The 19,372-nt window shown below is 40.4% G+C and overlaps 1 protein-coding gene across 17 annotated transcripts in view; it reads right to left on the bottom strand.

The window, feature by feature from the left end:
* GCNT1 (glucosaminyl (N-acetyl) transferase 1) overlaps positions 1-19,372 on the bottom strand; it is a 220,675-nt gene that overhangs the window by 138,531 nt on the left and 62,772 nt on the right. The window contains exon 3 of one of the 17 annotated variants that reach the window (XM_086415604.1): positions 9,072-18,175. The exons of the other annotated variants lie outside the window; for them this stretch is intronic. Within the exon in view, the coding sequence (XP_086271730.1) occupies positions 18,086-18,175 (90 nt within the window). The 3' untranslated portion in view covers positions 9,072-18,085. Of the gene's footprint in view, positions 1-9,071; positions 18,176-19,372 lie in introns of those variants that run through there. 17 annotated transcript variants of the gene reach the window in all.

The raw sequence follows: 19,372 nt of genomic DNA, 5'->3' as shown, positions 1-19,372 counted from the left end.
CAAATCTTGAGGTTGATTTATCAACTAAGTTTATGTAATATTCTAAATGCTTGTCATTTCAACAGTCTTCACAGCATCTTCACCAATAAACTACCTTCTTTGCTTATCCATTAGAAGCAACTCCTCATCCACTCAAGTTTTATCATGAGATTGAAGCAATTCAGTCCCATCTCTAGACTCCACTTCTACTTCTGTGTGTGTGTGTGTGTGTGTGTATTAATTGCTCAGCCAAGTCCAACTCTGTGACCCCATGGACTATAGCCCGCCAGGCTCCTTTGTCCATGGAATTCTCCAGTCAAGAATACTGCAGTGGGTTGCCATGCCCTTCTCCAGGGGATCTTCCCAACCTAGGGACTGAACCTGGGTCTCCTGCATTGGCAGGCAGATTCTTTACTGTCTGAGCCACTTCCACTTCTAGCTCTTTTGTTATTTCCACTACATCCACAATTACTTTCTCCACTGAAGTCCTGAACCCCTCAAAATCACCCATGAGGGTTGGAACGAACTTCTTCCAAACTTCTGTCAATGCTGGTATTTTGACCTCTTCCCACAGGGATGGGGGACCCTGGTGGGCTGCCGTCTATGGGGTCGCACAGAGTCGGACATGACTGAAGCAACTTAGCAGCAGCAGCAGCAGAATGATGAATCCTTTCCAGTGGTTTTCAACTGACTTTGCCCAGGTACATCAGAGGAATCATTATCTATTGTAGCCATAGCCTCATGAAGTATATTTCTTCAACAGTAAGACCTGAAAATCAAAATGACTCCTTGCTCCATGGGCTACAGAATGGATTTTGACTTAGCAGGCATGAGAACAACATTAATCTCATTTTATGTCTCCATCAGAGCTCTTGGGTGACCAGATACCTTGTCAATGAGCAGTAGTGCTTTGAAAGAAATCTCTTTCTGAGCTGTAAGTGTCCACAGTGGGTTAAAACATTCAGTCAACCATGCTGTAAACAATATGCTGCTACCCAGGCTTTGTTGTTCCTTTTATAGAGCATAGGCACAGCAGATTTAACATAATTCATAAGGGTCCTCATAATTCATAAGTGGCCACAGGACTGGAAAAGTTCTGCTTTCATTCCAATCCCAAAGAAAGGCAAATGCCAAAGAATGCTCAAACTACCACACAATTGCACTCATCACACACGCTAGCAAAGTAATGCTCAAAATCCTCCAAACCAGGCTCCAACAGCACGTGAACCATGAACTTCCAGGTGTTCAAGCTGGATTTAGAAAAGGCAGAGGAACCAGAGATCAAATTGCCAACATCCACTGGATCATCAAAAAAGCAAGAGAGTTCAAGAAAAACATCTACTTCTGCTTTATTGACTACACCAAAGCCTTTGACTGTGTGGATCACAATAAACTGTGGAAAATTCTGAAAGAGATGGGAATACCAGACCACCTGGCCTGTCTCTTGAGAAATCTGTATGTAGGTCAGGAAGCAAAGGTTAGAACTGGACATGGAACAACAGACTGGTTCCAAATAGGAAAAGGAGTACATCAAGGCTGCATATTGTTACCCTGATTATTTAACTTATATGCAGAGTACATCATGAGAAATGCTGGGCTGGATGAAGCACAAGCTGGAACCAAGATTGCCAGGAGAAATATCAACCTCAGATATGCAGATGACACTACCCTTATGGCAGAAAGTGAAGAGGAACTAAAGAGCCTCTTGATGAAAGTGAAAGAGGAGAGTGAAAAAGTTGGCTTAAAACTCAACATTCAGAAAACTAAGATCATAGCATCTGTTCCCATCACTTCATGGCAAATAGATGGGAAAACAATGGAAACAGTGACAACTTTATTTTGAGGGCTCCAAAATCACTGCAGATGGTGACTGTAGCCATGAAAGTAAAAAATGCTTGCTCCTTGGAAGAAAAGCTATGACCAACCTAGACAGCATATTGAAAAGCAGAGACATTACTTTGCCATCAAAGGTCCGTCTAGTCAAAGTTATGGCTTTTCCTGTAGTCATGTATGGATGTGAGAGTTGGACTCTGCTGAGCGCCAAAGAATTGATGCTTTTGAACTGTGGTGTTGGAGAAGACTCTTGAGAGTCCCTTGGACAGCAAGGAGATCCAACCTGTCCATGCTAAAGGAGATCAGTCCTGAATATTCATTGGAAGGAGTGATGCTGAAGCTGAAGCTCCAACGCTTCGGCCATCTGATGCAAAGAACTGACTCCTCACTGGAAAAGACCTTGATGCTGGGAAAGATTGAAGGCAGGAGGAGAAGGGTACGACAGAGGATGAGATGGTTGGATGGCATCACTGACTCTATGGACATGAATTTGAATAAGCTCTGAGAGTTGGTGATGGACAGGGAAGCCCTGGCGTGCTGTAGTCCATGGGGTCACAAAGAGTTGAACATGACTGAGCAACTGAACTGAATTAGGAAGGGTCCTCAGATTTCCAGAATGGTAAATGAGCACTGACTTCAACCTCAACTCACCAATTCCCTTCGCTCCTAACAAGAGAGTCAGTCTATCCTTTGAAGCCAGGCACTGACTTTTCTTCTCTATGAAAATCCTAGATGGCATCTTCTTCCAATAGAAGTCTACAATGAAAATCTGTTATTCAGTCACCTTCATTATCTTAGCTAGATCTTCTCATTAACTTGCTATAGCTTCCACATCAGCACCTGCTGCTTCACCTCACACTTTTATGTTATGGATATGGCTTTATTTTTTTTAACCTCATAAACCAACCTTTGCTAACTTCAAGCTTTTCTTCTGCAGCTTCCTCACCTCTCTGAACTCTTAGAGAATTGAAGAGAGTTAGGGCCTTGCTCTGGATTAGGCTTTGGCTGAAAGGAATGTTGTGGCTGGTTTGATCTTCTATCCACACCATCAAAACTTTCTCCATACTAGCAATAAGGCTATTTCACTTTCTTAAATCTGGAGTAACACTTTTAATTTCCTGAAAGAATGTTTCCTTTGCATTCACTGCTTGGCTGTTTGGTGCAGGAAGCCTGCCTATCTCGGCTTTTCATGCCTTCCTCACTAAGCTTAATCATCTCTAGCTTTGTGCTTTAAAGTGAAAGACATGTGACTGTTCCTTTTACTTGAATACTTAGAGGCCACTGAGAAGTTATTGGCCTAATTACAGTGTTGCGTGTCAGGTAATACAAAGGCCAGAGGAGAGGGAGAGAGATGGGGAAAGGGCAGTCGATAAAGCAGTCAGATAACATTTATTAAGTTCACCATCTTATACGGGTATGTTCACTCACCCCAAAACAGTTACAACAGTATCAAAAATTACTGATCACAGATCACTATGACAAATATAATAATAATGAAAAGTTTGAAATATGAGAATTACCGAACTGTGACACAAAGACACAATGTGAGCAAATGCTCTTTAAAAAAAAAAGGTGCCAACAGACATGCTTGATGCCAGGTTGCAAGAAACAGTCTATTTCAAAAAATGCAATATGTATGAAGCACAATAAAATGAGGTATGCCTGTACTATAAATGCTAGTTTTAAGACAAAATTTTAAAATTTAATACTTCTGTAAAAGGAGAAAAAGGAATTAAGGTGTAACTTCAAATAAATGTTTCCTTACAATAAGGTATGTTCATTTCCCAAAGATCATTTTGAGGCTCAGTAAAGCTTTAATGATGTAAAGCCATTAAGAAGGTAGAGGTCACCGTGGGCTTTTTCCTTTGTCATTTTTTTCCCCCTACTTGTTTCAATTTCAAACAGAATCAAGTTCCTATCATGAAAGAAATTAGCTCAATAAAGGACCTCCTGACTCCCTCTCTCTCTCTACTTTTCAACATTTGTTATTTGCATAATTATAGTACCTTGTTAAAATTTATAAAACTTATAAGACATGCTGGCTTATAACCTCCACAGTGGTTTCATTTTAAACACAAATATAGTTGGTGCTTATTACCATTTCTTTTACAAAGCCTATCATATTTCTGACCACTTGATTTTGATTGTTTGTTGGCTTGATTTTGCCAACGAATCTTTTTTTTTTTAAATCTTCAAATTATTTTTTTTCATGAAAAGTTCATGACTGCTGTGTGGTTGTTATTGCTTACTCGCTAAGTCACGTCTGACTCTTTGCAACCCCTTGAACGGCAGCATGCCAGACTAACCTGTCCTTCACTATCTCCCAGAGCTTGCTCAAACTCATGTCCATTGAGTCAGTGATGCCATCCAACTATCTCATCCTCTGTCGTCCCCTTCTCCTCCTGCCTTCAATCTTTCCCAGCATCAGGGTCTTTTCCAATGAGTTGGCTCTTCAGATCAGGTAGCCAAAGTATTAACTGCTATGTACATAGTAACAAACTATCCTCATTTGTCTGGGACTATCAGGTTTTAACACTGGCTGTCTTGTATCCCAGGTATGCCCTCTGTGCAGGTAATCGGAGACAGGACTTCTGAACAGATAAACTACCATCTTCTTTGGTGGTCCCGAAATAGAAGAGTGAACCAACTCCCATGGGATCACAGAGGCTGGCGAGTCATGCAAGCTGTCTGGAAGGAAGAGGAGAAGGTGGTAGGATGAGGGAGTAAACGTCAAGGGACAGGGCACCCTATAGGGACTCATGCTGCTGAGTTGAAAGCGAGCATATTCTAATGCTCAAGGAATAATGGAAACTTTGAGGCGGCTGGAGCATAACGCGCAGGGAACAACGTGTGAGACATGCAACTGCAGAGGCAAGTTAGGGCCAAACGATCACTAGAAGTTTAAAAGTTCTTGGAAGGCTCATATATACTCAGTTCAAACTTTCTACATACCACCCTACGTCTTATGTCAGTAGTTGGGTTTTTTTTCTGGTTCATCCTTGATATTCCAGTAGATTATAAGAATATACTTCTACTTTTGGTTTTTACATTCAATCTGCCCAAGATCTGCAGTTGGGTTATCATTCCCCCTCTCCTAAAGAAGTCAATCTTATCCATTTAACCTCTTTCCAGGGCTTCCCTGGTGGCTCAGTGGTAAAGAATCTGCCTGCCAATGCAGGAGACACAGGTTCGATTCCTGGGTCAAGAAGATCCCTTGGAGGAGGAAATGGTAACTCTCCAGGATTTTTGCCTGGGAAAACCCCATGGACCAGGAGCCTGGCAGGCTACAGTTCTTGGGTTTGCAAAGAGTCAGACATGACTAAGCGACTGAGCACACACAGACATAGTGTGATGTAAGCAACATGGAGAGCAGAAGACAAACATAGAAACCTAAGGAAATACAATAGTTCTTTTCGGGGAACAAGGTGGGGTTTTATTTTGTTTCATTTTTCATCTGACAGCCAACTTTTTGGCAGCACCTTCCCATCAAGGAGAAACTAGTACAAGGGGTTGCCTAAGGGTGGGCTGGCAGGAAAGTTAAGTACACTGACTCAGTTGAATTCAGTGTTTTCTGGATATCAGAGCCCACAGAACTGCAATCCCTGGTTCCTGAACCCACACAAAAAAACTGGATTTGGGATTTGGGGAAAAAACTAAGTTTTTAGGGTTGAGGCACATGTACCCATAGAAAACTACAGCTCTCTGCTTTTAAGAAAATTCTTGTTGAGTGTATAGTTGGTAAAAATTTTTCCAAAATGGCAAATCCATTTTAGAAAACAACAAATTAATAACTTAATGAGTGCTTTTTTTTAAATTGAAATAGCTGGCAAATGATTAAACATAGCCCACTTACAGGGCAACTTTCCAGTGTCAGTAAAAAGTCTGATTTGGATAGAGTTCAACGAAGTAGTCAGAAGGGGCTGTAAGTGAGAGGAGAGGAGAAAACTGCTGGAAAAAAACAGAGGGAAGTGGTTACCAGGAACACCGTATCCATTAGTCACAGTTGGCAAAGTGCCCGGGGCACACGATACTTTTAGAGACCCACAAAAGTGATTTAACTTTTATTTCAAAATCAAAAGAAAAATATACATATATTATAATGAACCCAGCTTGGGCCATATTCATCTTTATACTAATGCAGCTGTAAAGTGTAATTGTTTAAAAAAATTTTTCATGGAGGAAGGAACCCACAAAGGCAGATGTGCTGAGGGGCCATGGCAGTCTTAATAACAGTGCTGGCGGTTACTAACACGTTGGCTCAAAGGCCTAAGAAAACATAACCCTAATGTCTTCCATTGCATTAATACTGATCATGCTCACATTTTGCCAGCTGGGTGGGCCCCATCCACAGAGCCACACATACTCAAGTTTCCCTATTTCGAGAGACCCCTTCCACTTGCTCAGGGAAAAGGCTAGATCCCTTTGTGCTGCCCTCCCCCACTCCCCACCTTTTTTAAAAATTTTTCTTGGAGTATAGTTGTTTTACAATGTCATATTAGTTTCAGATGTACAACTGAATGAATCAGTTATATGTATACATATAGCCACTCATTTTTAGATTCTTTTCCCATATAGGCCACTACAGAGTATAGAGTAGAGCTCCCTGAGCTATACAGTAAGGCCTTATTTGTTGCCTATTTTATAGTGTGTATATGTCAATCCAGTCTCCCAATCTAACCCTCTCCTCCTAGCCCCCTACCTGGTAACCCAAAGTTTGTTCTCTACATCTGTGACTCTATTTCTGTTTCATAAATAAGTCCATATTTACCATTATTTTCAAAACCACATATAAGGATATCATATATTTGCCTTTGACTTACTTCACTCAGTATGACACTCTCTAGGTCCATCTATATTGCTGCAAATGGCAATATTTCATTCCTTTTTATGGCTGAGTAATATTCCATTGTATATATGTACCACATCTTCTTTATCCACTCCTCTCCTGATGGACATTTAGGTTGCTTCCATGTCCTACTATTGTGAATAGTGTTTGTGCAGCCCCTTTATTAACTTTCACTGCCGTAAGCCACCCAGGAGATACCCCACCAATGTTCCTTTATTGGGCACCTCCTTCAGCTTTTCTTTCTAGGTCCTGTTTCCAAAACCTCAACCCATTCTGTGCCCAATAGCACTATAATGCCATCTATCCTGATACTGTGTTAAAGCTATGCTGTGTCTACCCAGAACAGGGAGACTCCTGAATCCATAAATGTTTTAGGTTGTTTTATTAGAAAATAACTAGAAGTTTGAGGAAGTGAGATTTATCTACATCCTCATCACCAGGTTACAGAGAAAGCAACCACAACTCAAATTCTGCCACCCATATAGCTGTCTGTTACATGCATAGTCATCAGCAGTCATCAAAGAGTTGACACTCTCCTGTTAACTCAATAATATTCTAGCTCTGTACCCTTTCAGTGATCCAACCACACTGCAGGAAATGTTCACAGGTGGCAGATGCTTCAGAATCAGGAGTCTATGTCTCCTAATTGGCATCATTCAGAAATCCTCCTACACCAATACCTGGGCAAAGGACCAAGCAGGGATCAAGCCAGATTTTACATTTCCCTAAATGTTACACTCTATTCATACAAGACTGTGGAGCTTCTCTAAGGTATTTTTAGCCAGTTTTCATATTTTGAATACCTTTAATGTCACCACTGAGACTTCATTTCTAAGAATCATCATGCTAAGTAATTAAGTTTATTAATAAATTAAGCTACTAGTTTCTCCAATAAAATCCCCTTTCTGACATTCACTATGCTGATTAGCAAAGTATTGTTTTGACAGAGCCACCATTTCTGGACTGCAGCCTCTTTTTATTTAATCCTAGCCAATCATTCTTTGACTCTCTTTGACTGTGCATGCTGTACTACTTCTTGGGTTTGGGCTTAACCTAAAAACAGATACAAAAATATCAGAATGTTTATACTGAGTATTTTTAAACAAATTATAACCTCTGTAAGGCTGTGGCATCCCCATGGGCCCCAATGCTGTGATCCACACGTACAGATCTGCCATGACTTAGACACCCTGGGTATCACACAAATGCCAAGTAAACAGTGGGGGCCAAAGGAAAGCAGAGGACCAAGAGAGAGAGAGACTCAGAAGCAAGATGACTCCTTCCTCACTCTCAATTACTGGCAGGGGCTTAAGAATCCAGGAATTTAGAACTAATTGAGAGGGAAGGCAATGAGGAAGAAAAACCCTGGGAAAAGGGCATTCCCCCTAATGGGATAGTTGTTTAACTCTGAAGAATCCAAAAAGCTAAGAACCTGAGTTGTTAATAGAATGAAGAAATTTATTCACAAGTTTAACAAAATTAAATGTTTCTTCCAGATAGAAAATGGAGCCATGATCTTCTACATACAGCTGACTTACTTCAAATTAAAGTTATATTCTTGTGCCTCTGAATTTTGTGGACTGATGTGACTGTGAAGTTATACCTGTTACAGAGCAATTACATATTCATGTGTGTAGAGTCCACTCTACACACAAATAATAACTCAGAGTCTTGCATGAGGCACAGGCTTATCCACCATGCCTGACATGAGTACCACCAGCCACTTGGAAGGAAATGTAGCCTTCAGATGTGAAGCTGGGTCTGTAGCTTCAGAAGAACTCTGGATGAGGAAGTGTTTATGGGGTAACCTGCCCTCATACCCAGAATACAGAAACATCTCATGCCAAATATGAAACAGGAAAAGGAGCAGGTAACTGTGCTAGGATCTGAAGTTTGTGTTTCTCATATTTTCTGGCTTATTCATCTTCGGTTATCTTTGAGTATGTTTGGCAAGATGTTTTTTAAAATTCCAGCCATACTAAGGAAGTCAAAGCAATTTTGTTGCTGTCTGCTTGAGAGATTTAGAAGGAAACGCTGCTCTCCAGTTACCAGTCTGCTGATGGCAGCAAGAATAAACCTATTTCCCAAGTGGAGAGTGAAACTCAGGGGTACAGATGGGTCCCTCTTGTCTGCCAAATCTATCTGAATGGAGAATATTTATTTTATTCTATCTTAAAATTATGTAAGTAATTTGTATTCACTGAAGAAATGTTTGAAAGCACAAATAAAATGTTTTTAAAAGATCAAGTCACTTGGAACCTCCCTACTCAGTGAGAACCATTGTCAACACTTTACAATCTGGACATCTTTACAGATCCAGTGTTTCTCATACTGGAGCATACTCTTGAAGAGATCCATACAATACAAGGTGTTTGGTCTTCACCCACCCAATCACCTCGTCTCCACTTTAGTAGCTGGGGAGAGGGGACAAGAATTTGCATTTCTAACAATTGATGCTGATGGTACTGTTCTGGGAAGTACAATTTGAAGACTGTGGTCTACATCATCACATTAATGACTGTTTAACATTTCATTATATGGATGAATGAATTTATTTAGCTGTTGCCCTTTATTTGAATATTTAGATTATTTCAAACCCAAATGATGCTGACAGCAACATCCTTATACTGAAACCTGTGCTTGTTTTCACGAAAAATCAGTTTCCTTAACACTGAGACCCAACAAAGGTAAAACACTGGGAAGAATTCTCACTACCATGAAGTGAGAGAGGAAGAAAGATTAAAGGGCTCCTGGTTTACAATTATTTAGAGCCCACTATAGAAGGTCAAATTTACAGTGGTTATAGGATTAATGAAACTGCAGATAGAGAAACCTGCCCAGAGAACTCTTTGGCTAACTTCAGTCCATCCCTGACAGCCCTGTTACAAGTAGAACACGGTTATATGAGATGGCATGAGTTAATGAATAAAAAATTTTAAAAGCCAGAAAAGAGAAGAAAAGATGAAAAGTGATTTTGACAGCGATTACAACAAAATGAGTGTGTGTCAAAAAAATTAATGACCTTCATGTGACTGAGAGGTTTCAATTACATTAAAACTTAAAAAAAAAAAAAAAAAAAGGAAAAGTGGCTCAAAATGCATTGCTTTGAGACTTTTCAGATTTTGAACAATTTTCAATTCTATCAGTTCAGTTCAGTCACTCAGTCCTGTTTGATTCTTTGCGACCCCATGAACCGCAGCACGCCAGGCCTCCCTGTCCATCACCAACTCCCAGAGTTCACCCAAACCCATGTCCATTAAGTCGGTGATGCCATCCAACCATCTCATCCTCTGTCAAGCCCCTTCTCCTCCTGCCCTCAATCTTTTCCAGTATCAGAGTCTTTTCAAATGAGTCAGCGCTTCAATAAATAGGAATTTTAGTACATCTCAAAGCTAGATCTCATAAATAAAATAAAATGTGTATGAAGCAATCTGATTTTAAAAAGATCAGAAGCGGGACTTCCCTAGTGGTTTAGTGGTAAAGAATCCACCTGACAATCAAACTTATAACCTAAACTCGTAACAACTAAACTGACATGCCACAACTACCGAACCTGAGCTCCAGAGCCCAAGAGCCCCAACTACTGAGCCCACACACTGCAACTACTGAAGCCCGTGGGCCCTGGAGCCCACGCTCCACGTCAAGAGAAGCCACCGCAATGAGAAGCCCACGCACCACAGCTAGAGAGGAGCCCCTGCTCGCCGCAACTAGAGAAAAGCCCGCTTAGCAACAAAGACCCAGCACAGCCAAAAAAATTTTTTAAAAGGATGAGACGTTATGAGTGGAGTTTATAGAAGTAATATAAAGTAAAAGAAACCGAAGTCATACTTCATAAAGAAATACAACTCAACATGATGTTAGCTTCTGGTGTACAACACAGTGATTTGGCATTTCCATATATTACAAAAAGATTACCAGATAAATTTAGGTACCATCTGTCACCACACAAAGATATTATACTCTTACTATTGATAATTACAAAATGATCACCATGATGAGTGTAGTTACCACCTGTCACCATACAAAGATATTATACTTTTATTGACTATATTCCCCACGTTGTATATTTCATCCCATGACTCATTTATTTTAGAACTGAAAGTGTGTATCTCTCAATCTGTCTCATTTATTTGGCTCATTCTCCCAACCCCTCCCCTCTGGCAACCACTTAATGTTCTCTGTATCTATGATTCTATTTCTGTTTTGTTATGTTCATTAGATTTCACATATAAATGAAATAATATGGTATTTGTTTTTCTCTGACTTACTTCACTTAGCATAAATACCCTCTAGGTTCATCCATGTTGTTATAAGGGGCAAGATTTTCTTTTTATGGCTGAGTAATATTTCATTATTTGTGTATGTTTGTATATGAATATGTGTGTATCACATTTTTCTTTTATTTTGTATCTATATATGATGAGCATTCCTTATTGTAGTAATCACTCCATGAAGTATGTAAGTCAAAATCACAAGCTATACGCCTTACATTTACACAGTGTGTGCGTGCATGTTCAGTTGCTCAGTCAGTGTCCAACTCTGCAATCCCATGGTTTGTAGCCCTCCAGGCTCCTCTGTCTATGGAATTTCCCAGGCAAGAACACTGGAGTGGATTGCCATTTCCTCCTCCAGGGGACCCTCCCAACCCAGGGATTGAACCCATGTCTCCTGTGTCTCCTGCACTGCAGGCAGATTTTTTACCACTATACCACCTGGGAAGCCCCACTTACACAGGGCTCTGGGTCAATTATATCTCAATAAAACTGAAAGAAAAAAGTTTTTAACTATTATCCTCCAAAAATGCAAATTAAATCATCATTATTTTCTCCTCTAGCAGATAGCAAATATTTAAAGTATGATGATGCTCAAGGTTGGCTAGAATATCAGAAACAGGTATTTTCAAATATTTCTGTTAAGAGGTCAAAACAGTACAAATCTTTGGAAAATAATGTGGCATTTTTAACATTTAAAGTAGGTATTATTAAGCCTATAATATTATTGCCAGGAATCCTATGGAGATGCTTTAAACTGTTTCTGAAAACATATAAAGATACTCACTGAAACATCATCTATTACAGAAAAAGACTGAAAACAATCTAAATGTTCTTTAACTGGAGGGTCTCTTTAAATAAATTATCTTCATCTGTGCTATATAATCTTTAAAAACAACAATGCTGGGCCTTCCCTAGTGGTACGGTGGATAGGAATCTGCCTGCCGATACAGAGGACATGGGTTCGATCCCTGCTCCAGGAAGATTCCACATGCCTTGGAACAGCTAAGCCTGTGTGCCACAACTGCTGAGGCTGCACGCTACAGCTACTGAAGGCTGTGTGCCTAGCGCCTGTGCCCCGTGAGAAGAGAAGCCACCGCAACAGAAGCCCGTGCACAGCCACAAAGAGCCCCCATGTGCACAACTAGAGAAAGCTCGCATGCAGCAAGAGATCCAATACAGCCAAAAATAAATAAAGGAAGAAACTTCTAAAAAGCAAAAACAACGATGCTTTATACTGATATCCAACTATAAACAAAGTTGTCGATAAGTCAAAGTACGTAGAACACTTTGTAGAGTATAATTCCTTTTGCATAAACAAACATAAGCATATATGTTTACAGAGAAGTATATATGCAACCATTTTTTCTCAAAGGGAACCTCCAAAATTGTTCATTGCCATTTCCTTTTCCAGATGAGATGATGGGGGAATACCAAATATGGACATGGGTGGGCAGAGGTCAAAATCACTGATACTCACTGGGATGGAAGAAAACTTCTTGGTTCGGGGGACATATTTGATCCAAATCTTAACAGATGAGCCAAATTTCAAAGTCTTCCATAGTGCCTGAGGACATGGTTTCTTTTTTTAACCATTAAAAACTTCTCACGTTTACAAATATGCTTATAGCAGATTTATTCATTATGGTGCCCAAATGGAAACAAGCCAAATGTCCGTTAAAGGGAGAGCAGCAGTGTAAAAAGTTGGGTATTCATTCAAAGGATACACAAATACTATGGCATTCACAGCAATTTTTTTTTGAAAAAGAATAACCTACTGCTGCATCAACATGCATATATTCCAAAGACACTGTACTGAGCAAAAGAAGCAAAATACAAAAGAATTCATACGTTTGTGTGTTGAAGAACAGGTAAAAACAAATCTGTAGTGGTTGCCATCAGAACAGAGCCTACTAAGGTTGGGGGGACGTTACTGACTGGCAAGGGTGTGAGGGAGACTTCAGAGATTCTAGACTTGTTTGATATACTGATCTGGGTATGGTTTTACAAATACACACACATAGGCAAAGATACTGAAGGTATGTATATTTTATTATACATTGTTATCAATACTTCAAAAAATGTTTTTACCTCTTTAATATGTTTTGAGGCAACAAAATTTTTAAAAGAAAAATTTTTGGAGCTCAACAAGGAGCATCTGATATGTTACATGTTTCCAGTAATTTTTCACCAATCTAAAATAAATAGCCCCTTGATTCATCATTTCTCCCTTGATTTATACTGTTAATTTAGTAAAAAGGGTGTACTAGGATGAATCATGAATAACAGCTCTCAAAGACGTCCTCATTCTCATCTCCAGATCCCGCAAATGTGCTATCTTCATGGCAAATGACACTGCAGATGTGAGTAAATTAAAGGCCTTGGTGTGGGGGATTGTCTCAGATTACCCTGGGTGGGCTTGATGTGCTCATAAGGCCCTTCCAAGAAGGACGCAGAGGAAATAATCAGAGAAACAGATCTGAGGATGCTACTCTGCTGGTTGTGAAGATGGCTGGGAGCCAAAGAATGCAGGAAACACAGCCCAGGCAGAAACATGATGGAAACCAAACTCCCCTCTTGAGGCTCCGCAGAAAACAGCCCCGTTGACACCTTGACTTAAGCTCAGTGAAACTGGTTGCAGACTTTTGGCTTCCAGAACCATAAGGGAATACACTTTTGTTATTTTAAGCCACTAAGTTTGTGATTATTTGTTACAACAGCAATACAATACAAAGGGGAAGCTAATACAGAGGAGAAAAAAGGTAGGGTGTACTCTTTTGAATACTCTGGTTTGTTTTCCATTGAGAGATGCAGAAAATCCTTTTGCTGAGTCATTTTTTATGTCAAAGATGATTTCCATATCAATAAAGGTATTATTCTCTCCTGCTTAAATGATTCAGGCATTTCAGTGAAGAAATCAACACTAACATATTTTAAATTAATACTAAGCATTTTTTCAGCTATAAAACTTCCACGTGATCCTTGCATAAACTAGATAAAGAAACCAAAACTCTCCTTTAACAGCTCAGAATCAAAACTCTCTGGGCTGCCCTGAGCATTCTCACATCATTATCTGGGCTGACAGACCCACATGGAAACTGGACTAAGCACTTTCAGTTTCCAACATGTCACTATTCACAGTATTAATAGTTAGTGAACAAGAAAAGGAAGGTAGGATGGTTTCTTCCCTTCCCTGGCTCACCTGCATTTGGCATGAGAACAGGTCAGCTGGAAGAGCAATGCCCCCTGGGAAATCATCCTGTTCCGCCTACGTCCCCGGGGGATCCAAGTTGCTCAGTGATCACCGTGCTCCCTTCTCCATGCTGGAGATTGAATAGGCTTGAGTGGGCTACGAGGGGAGTAATCTTCCCAGGTAGCACTAGTGGTAAAGAACCAGCCTACCAGTGCAGGAGATGTAAGAGACAAGGGTCGATACCTGGGTTGGGAAGACCCCTGGAGAAGGAAATGGCAACCCACTCTAGTATTCTTGCCTGGGGAATCCCATGGACAGAGGAGCCTCACAGGCTACAGTCCATAGGGTCGCAAAGAGTTGGACACGACTTAAGCGACTGAGCACGCATGAGCTGAGAGGGAAGGTTGGGGGCTAAATGCTTCAAAAGTGAGAATCCTCAATCCCAAAGCAGGCAGGTAAAGGCATGTTACTGGAGCCGAGGCTGTGTGCTTTTGAGAAGGCTGATGTGTGTGAGTTGAATTCTCTCTCTGCTACATTCCTTCAAGGGGTGGGGGGCAGGGGTGGTAGGAAGGAGGGGCACGGAGAAAGGTTCATGCTATCTGGCAATCATTAAAGTCAACATCAAGACTTGGGAGTAAATGGGTCTCAACTCTAAAATACGGGTGCAGAAACTCTGCCCATAGTGTCTGCATGGAGTTCTGAAACTGGAAAAAAGCTTGTAAGGGGACACTGTGTGTGTCTGTGTGTTCATTTGGGACCAGTAAGAGACAAGTTTGTGTTCACAAGTTCCCTAGGTATTTATACTGACCACTATTTACACAACATGAACCTAGCAGCCTGGAAAGAAGCCCAGGGAGGATGAGGTAGCTCTTTTCCTTTCTGTCCTAAATACTTTCCTTTAAGATATCCAGCCCCTCTGAACCCAGGTGTGGACACAGAGCTCAGGGTGGGCCAATCATGGTACCCAGCCACAGTGACTGGTCCAGGAAGGCGCATGTGACACAAGACCTTCTCCAGGGTGCTTCTTTAGAAGCCAAAGAACAGTCTCACCTTTCTCGTGGGTGTGCCTCTGATGTGGAAATGGCCGATGACCAGGTTCCAAGCCAAGGAAGGGAACCTGGAGGCATCAAGTTCCAAGCAAAGCCTTCTGGGCTGTTGAGCCTGGATCTGTGTATGAGTTACAGACCACTCTGGGGTTCACTCATGCATGAGGCCCACTCCACCCTTCTTGAGGTTTGGTTATGAGAGCTAGAATTTCATCCTTTACTGTTTCAGTTAATTCACTTTGCATATCTACCCATCAGAATGAAAAAGAAACTGACAAGTGGACTCTTATGGAAACACAAAGCACAGATGCTGCCCTCGGAGAACTTAGGATTCATATGAAAAAATAGGGACAATTACAGAAGAAAATAAAAGTTAAAATATACTGAAGGGCTTCCCCGGTGGCCCAGTGGTAAAGATTCCACCTGCCAATGCAGGAGATATGCCTTCAATCCCTGGCCTGGGAAGATCCCACATGCCACGGAGCAACTAAACCCATGCGCCACAACTACTGAGCCTGTGCTCTAGAGCCTGGGAGCCACGATACTGAACCCACATGCTGCAACTACTCAAGCCCACGTGCCCTGGAGTCCACGCTCCGCAACAAGAGAATCCACTGAAATAAGAAGCCCATGCAGCACAGCTGAGAGTAGCCCCTGCTTACCATAACTAGAGAAAAGCCAAAGCAGCAACAAACACCCAGCAGAGCCAACAAATTAAAAATATATACATATACTTAAGCATCACGTAGTACTTACTTCACATATACCTGTACAGTGAATAATTCTACTGTCAAATGTATGAAGAATGAGCTAGAGTGGACAAGCTGAGTGGTTTACAACAATGCCCATTATTCAGCTCCCCTTGGGACTCAGAAGTTTCTGGCCTTTGTTTTAAACAACTTCACTTTCTGAAAGACAGTGGAGTGGAAAGCACACATCTGAGTGAGATACAGGAAAAAATCTGGACCTGACACTCCCAGCTACCTATTCATGTCAATCTGGATGTCTTCATCTGAAAATACCACCTTGACTCAAAGTGCATGAAACAATACAGAAATGGATTTTTCCAATCTGACAAGTTCAGGGGTGGAGTGACCTTGAGGTTAGTTAAAGGCTTATTCACATCATCATAGACCCTGGTTCTTCAGCTTCTCCACTTTGCTATTTCAGGTCACAAGATGACTGTATTTATTCCAGGCATCATACCTGGGAAACATCAAATCCAGAGATTCTACATTTTTTTAATGTCCCCTTAGGAATTCTACATCTTTTTCAGGACATCCAAACCCCAGCATTAGTTTGAACTGAGTCACATGTCAAACCCCAAATTAATCACTTAAAAAAGGAACAACTTCACCCTGATTGTCTTAAATTAGTCAGGATGTACACTTGGAATGTGGGCTAGGAATGCCTTTCTCTAAAGCATGTGAGGGTTAGGGGTAAGGTGGTGTGCAATATACTCAACATAATTCAGGCTCTACCGGCAAGGAAGAAGGGGAGATGCAAGCTAAGCTAGCAACTAAAAATGTCTGATGGAGTGACACAGGTTTCTTACAAAGCCTCTCTGAGCCTTGATTTTCTCATCTATAGAATGGATGCAAAATATCTATGATAAAGGTCTGTGAGGAACAAATGGAATAGTAATTTGCTTAACATATAGTAAGTTCTCAGTAAGTATTCACTTTCGCCTTTCCCTTCTCATTCAAAATACACGCGTTCAACCACACTTTTTTGAACATTTACTATGCACTAGGTATCAGGGACATGGTTGTAAATAAGACAAACACAGTCCCTAGTATATTTACATTCCGCAGGAGAGACAAAACACAGCAAATGGTAAGAAAAGTAACTGTGATCATGGTAATGCTGAAAGAAGTAGAGGGAGACATCATGTTCCAGGAATCTTTTGATTCCTTTCAATTTGGGGCGGGGGTGGGGTGGGGGGGGCGGAGAATAGTATCTCATTTCTCCTGAGCATCAAATATAAAGAGAAACGTTCACCATACACTGATCTTTGCTCCTTTAGGCTCAGCTGATTTTAAAAACTGAAAGATTATTCCAGTTGTACTTTCCTATCTTAATTCTGCAGTGGTAACCTAAATTTTTGTATACTTCCATCACATAGATTTTTTTTTTTTTTTCATATTTGAAAACTTTATTTTCTCAAATGAGCACCAACACAGATTGGAAATATGACAGAAACAATGCACTTTTCTCTAATACTGAATCACTATGTACAAATACAGGAAATGGTGAAGACAAATTACTTGAAAATAATTTTCTTTGTTATTGAAGCAAAGTGACCTGAAAATGCCACTAAAAAAAAATAATAATAATAAAGAGAAAAGAAAAACAAAACCCAATACAGTTTGTAAACACAAGCATAAATAGGCAGAGTCTGTATTGAAAGATAGTCTCTGCAGGTTGGAAAAGGGAACTGACTCACTTTCACCCAAATGTTATACAAAAACATATGGGCAGGTAGAATTTGATACTATGAGAACGGCTTGTTTATTCTTGGCTTTATCTTTCACTGCTGGCTGATTTCATGACGTTATCTTAATTTTAAATATTAAATATTAATATATCTCTTTCCTCGACCTAGACCACTAGCATGTTTTCTCATTTGAGGCAGACTCATTTTTTAAAAAAATATCTAAGTTGATTGTATTCAATATTTGATTTCCCAGCCTCTTCCTGAACCTGAGGCAATGTGACCTTAAAAAAAAAAAAAAGTTGTTTACCTACAAAATATGTGTATTATTTTATTGACATTCTTTTCAACCCAAACCGGTTTAATGTTTAACATGATGTGGCTTCCACAACAACTGGAGCCCTGGGTCCATGATGAGTACCCTCACCTCTCAGTGAGGGACACAGCTGTGACTGCTGGGTCTTCACAAATAACAGATTTCCTTTACAGTCTGTAAAAGCTGAGCACACAAAGACGAAGGGGCAAACTCGCAACAGCTCCGTGCTCGGGGAAACAAACTCCTGGAGGGTTGTGCTGTTGGTCCACTCGGAAACAAAACCAGCAGAGAGAAAGAGAAGAAAAATCTTATGTGCCCAAGGTGTAAACTGTAGGTATAGCATCACATAGATTTTTTAAAAATCTCTCTGCTTATCTATGGTTAAAAGAATAAAAATGATTTCCTCAAGGAAAGTTCAACCAATGGTAACAGCCACAGTTGCACCACAAGGCATAGGCATAGCTTTTAACATTTTTTTAAAATTAGGGCAGGACATTAAATCTAAATGTATTTTGAAATTTTTATAAGTTTTGTACTGTCACAAATAAAAGCACTACCTCACATTCACAAATTATATAATTCAGAGGTTCCTCAATTTGGCTGTGTATCACAGTACCACAGTACCACAGAGAACTTGTTAAAAATATAGATAGCGTCAATCCTCATTATTTGTGGATTCTGTATTTGCAAATTTATACTAACTAAAATGTATTAATGATCCCAAAAGCATCACTCATGGCACTTTTACGATCACTCACCAACAAATACAAAGAGGTAAAAAATCTCAGTCATCCCATATGCACCTTCCTGGCTGAGGCAGAAAAAGGCAAGGCTCTGTTTTCTCGTTTAGGCTTTCATACTTTTTCCACACACTTTCTGGAAAAATTAGTCCTTTTTGCAGTCTAATTAGTGGCCTGATTTTTGCATTTTTGTGCTTTTTGTTCAGCACCCCCCCTCAACCCGTGCAGTCCCCCCAGCAGAGCTGAAATATTGTCTAGCATCCCTTAGCACCAGAAGGCCATGTGCCTTACAGAGGAACATGGGTGACAGGAGCTTGGTTCAGGTACAAGTGCTGTTGGCCATGAGTTCAATATTAAAGAATCAACATCCAAAATAGGAAGAGAAAATGTGCTGATCTCTGTGTAAGGCCTCTCGGGAAAGTGCCAGAGTAACACCTGTAGTGCATAATGAAGCTATGGGAAAGATGGAGAAGTAGCTAAATTTGTGGGTTCATGAGACAACGATAATTGTTTTGTTTAAGCAGAGTGGGTAGCATTACTGTGAGGGTGAAAGACAAAGAAATTTGTGGTCATGTTACCCAGAGTCAAGAAATTCTAAACCCTACAAAAATAAATAAGATACAAGGATATATTGTACAACACAGGAAATGGAGCCAATTTTATAATAACTATAAGTAGAGTACCTATTGAGACACCCTCCACCCATCTATCCAC

This window comes from Bos grunniens, chromosome 8, assembly GCF_055505025.1.
Source record: "Bos grunniens cultivar Pamir isolate PY7600 chromosome 8, Bosgru_T2T1.0, whole genome shotgun sequence".
Taxonomy (NCBI): Eukaryota; Metazoa; Chordata; class Mammalia; order Artiodactyla; family Bovidae; genus Bos; species Bos grunniens.
The sequence above is the reverse complement of the archived record's forward strand: the minus strand, read 5'-3'. Positions and strand labels throughout refer to the sequence as shown.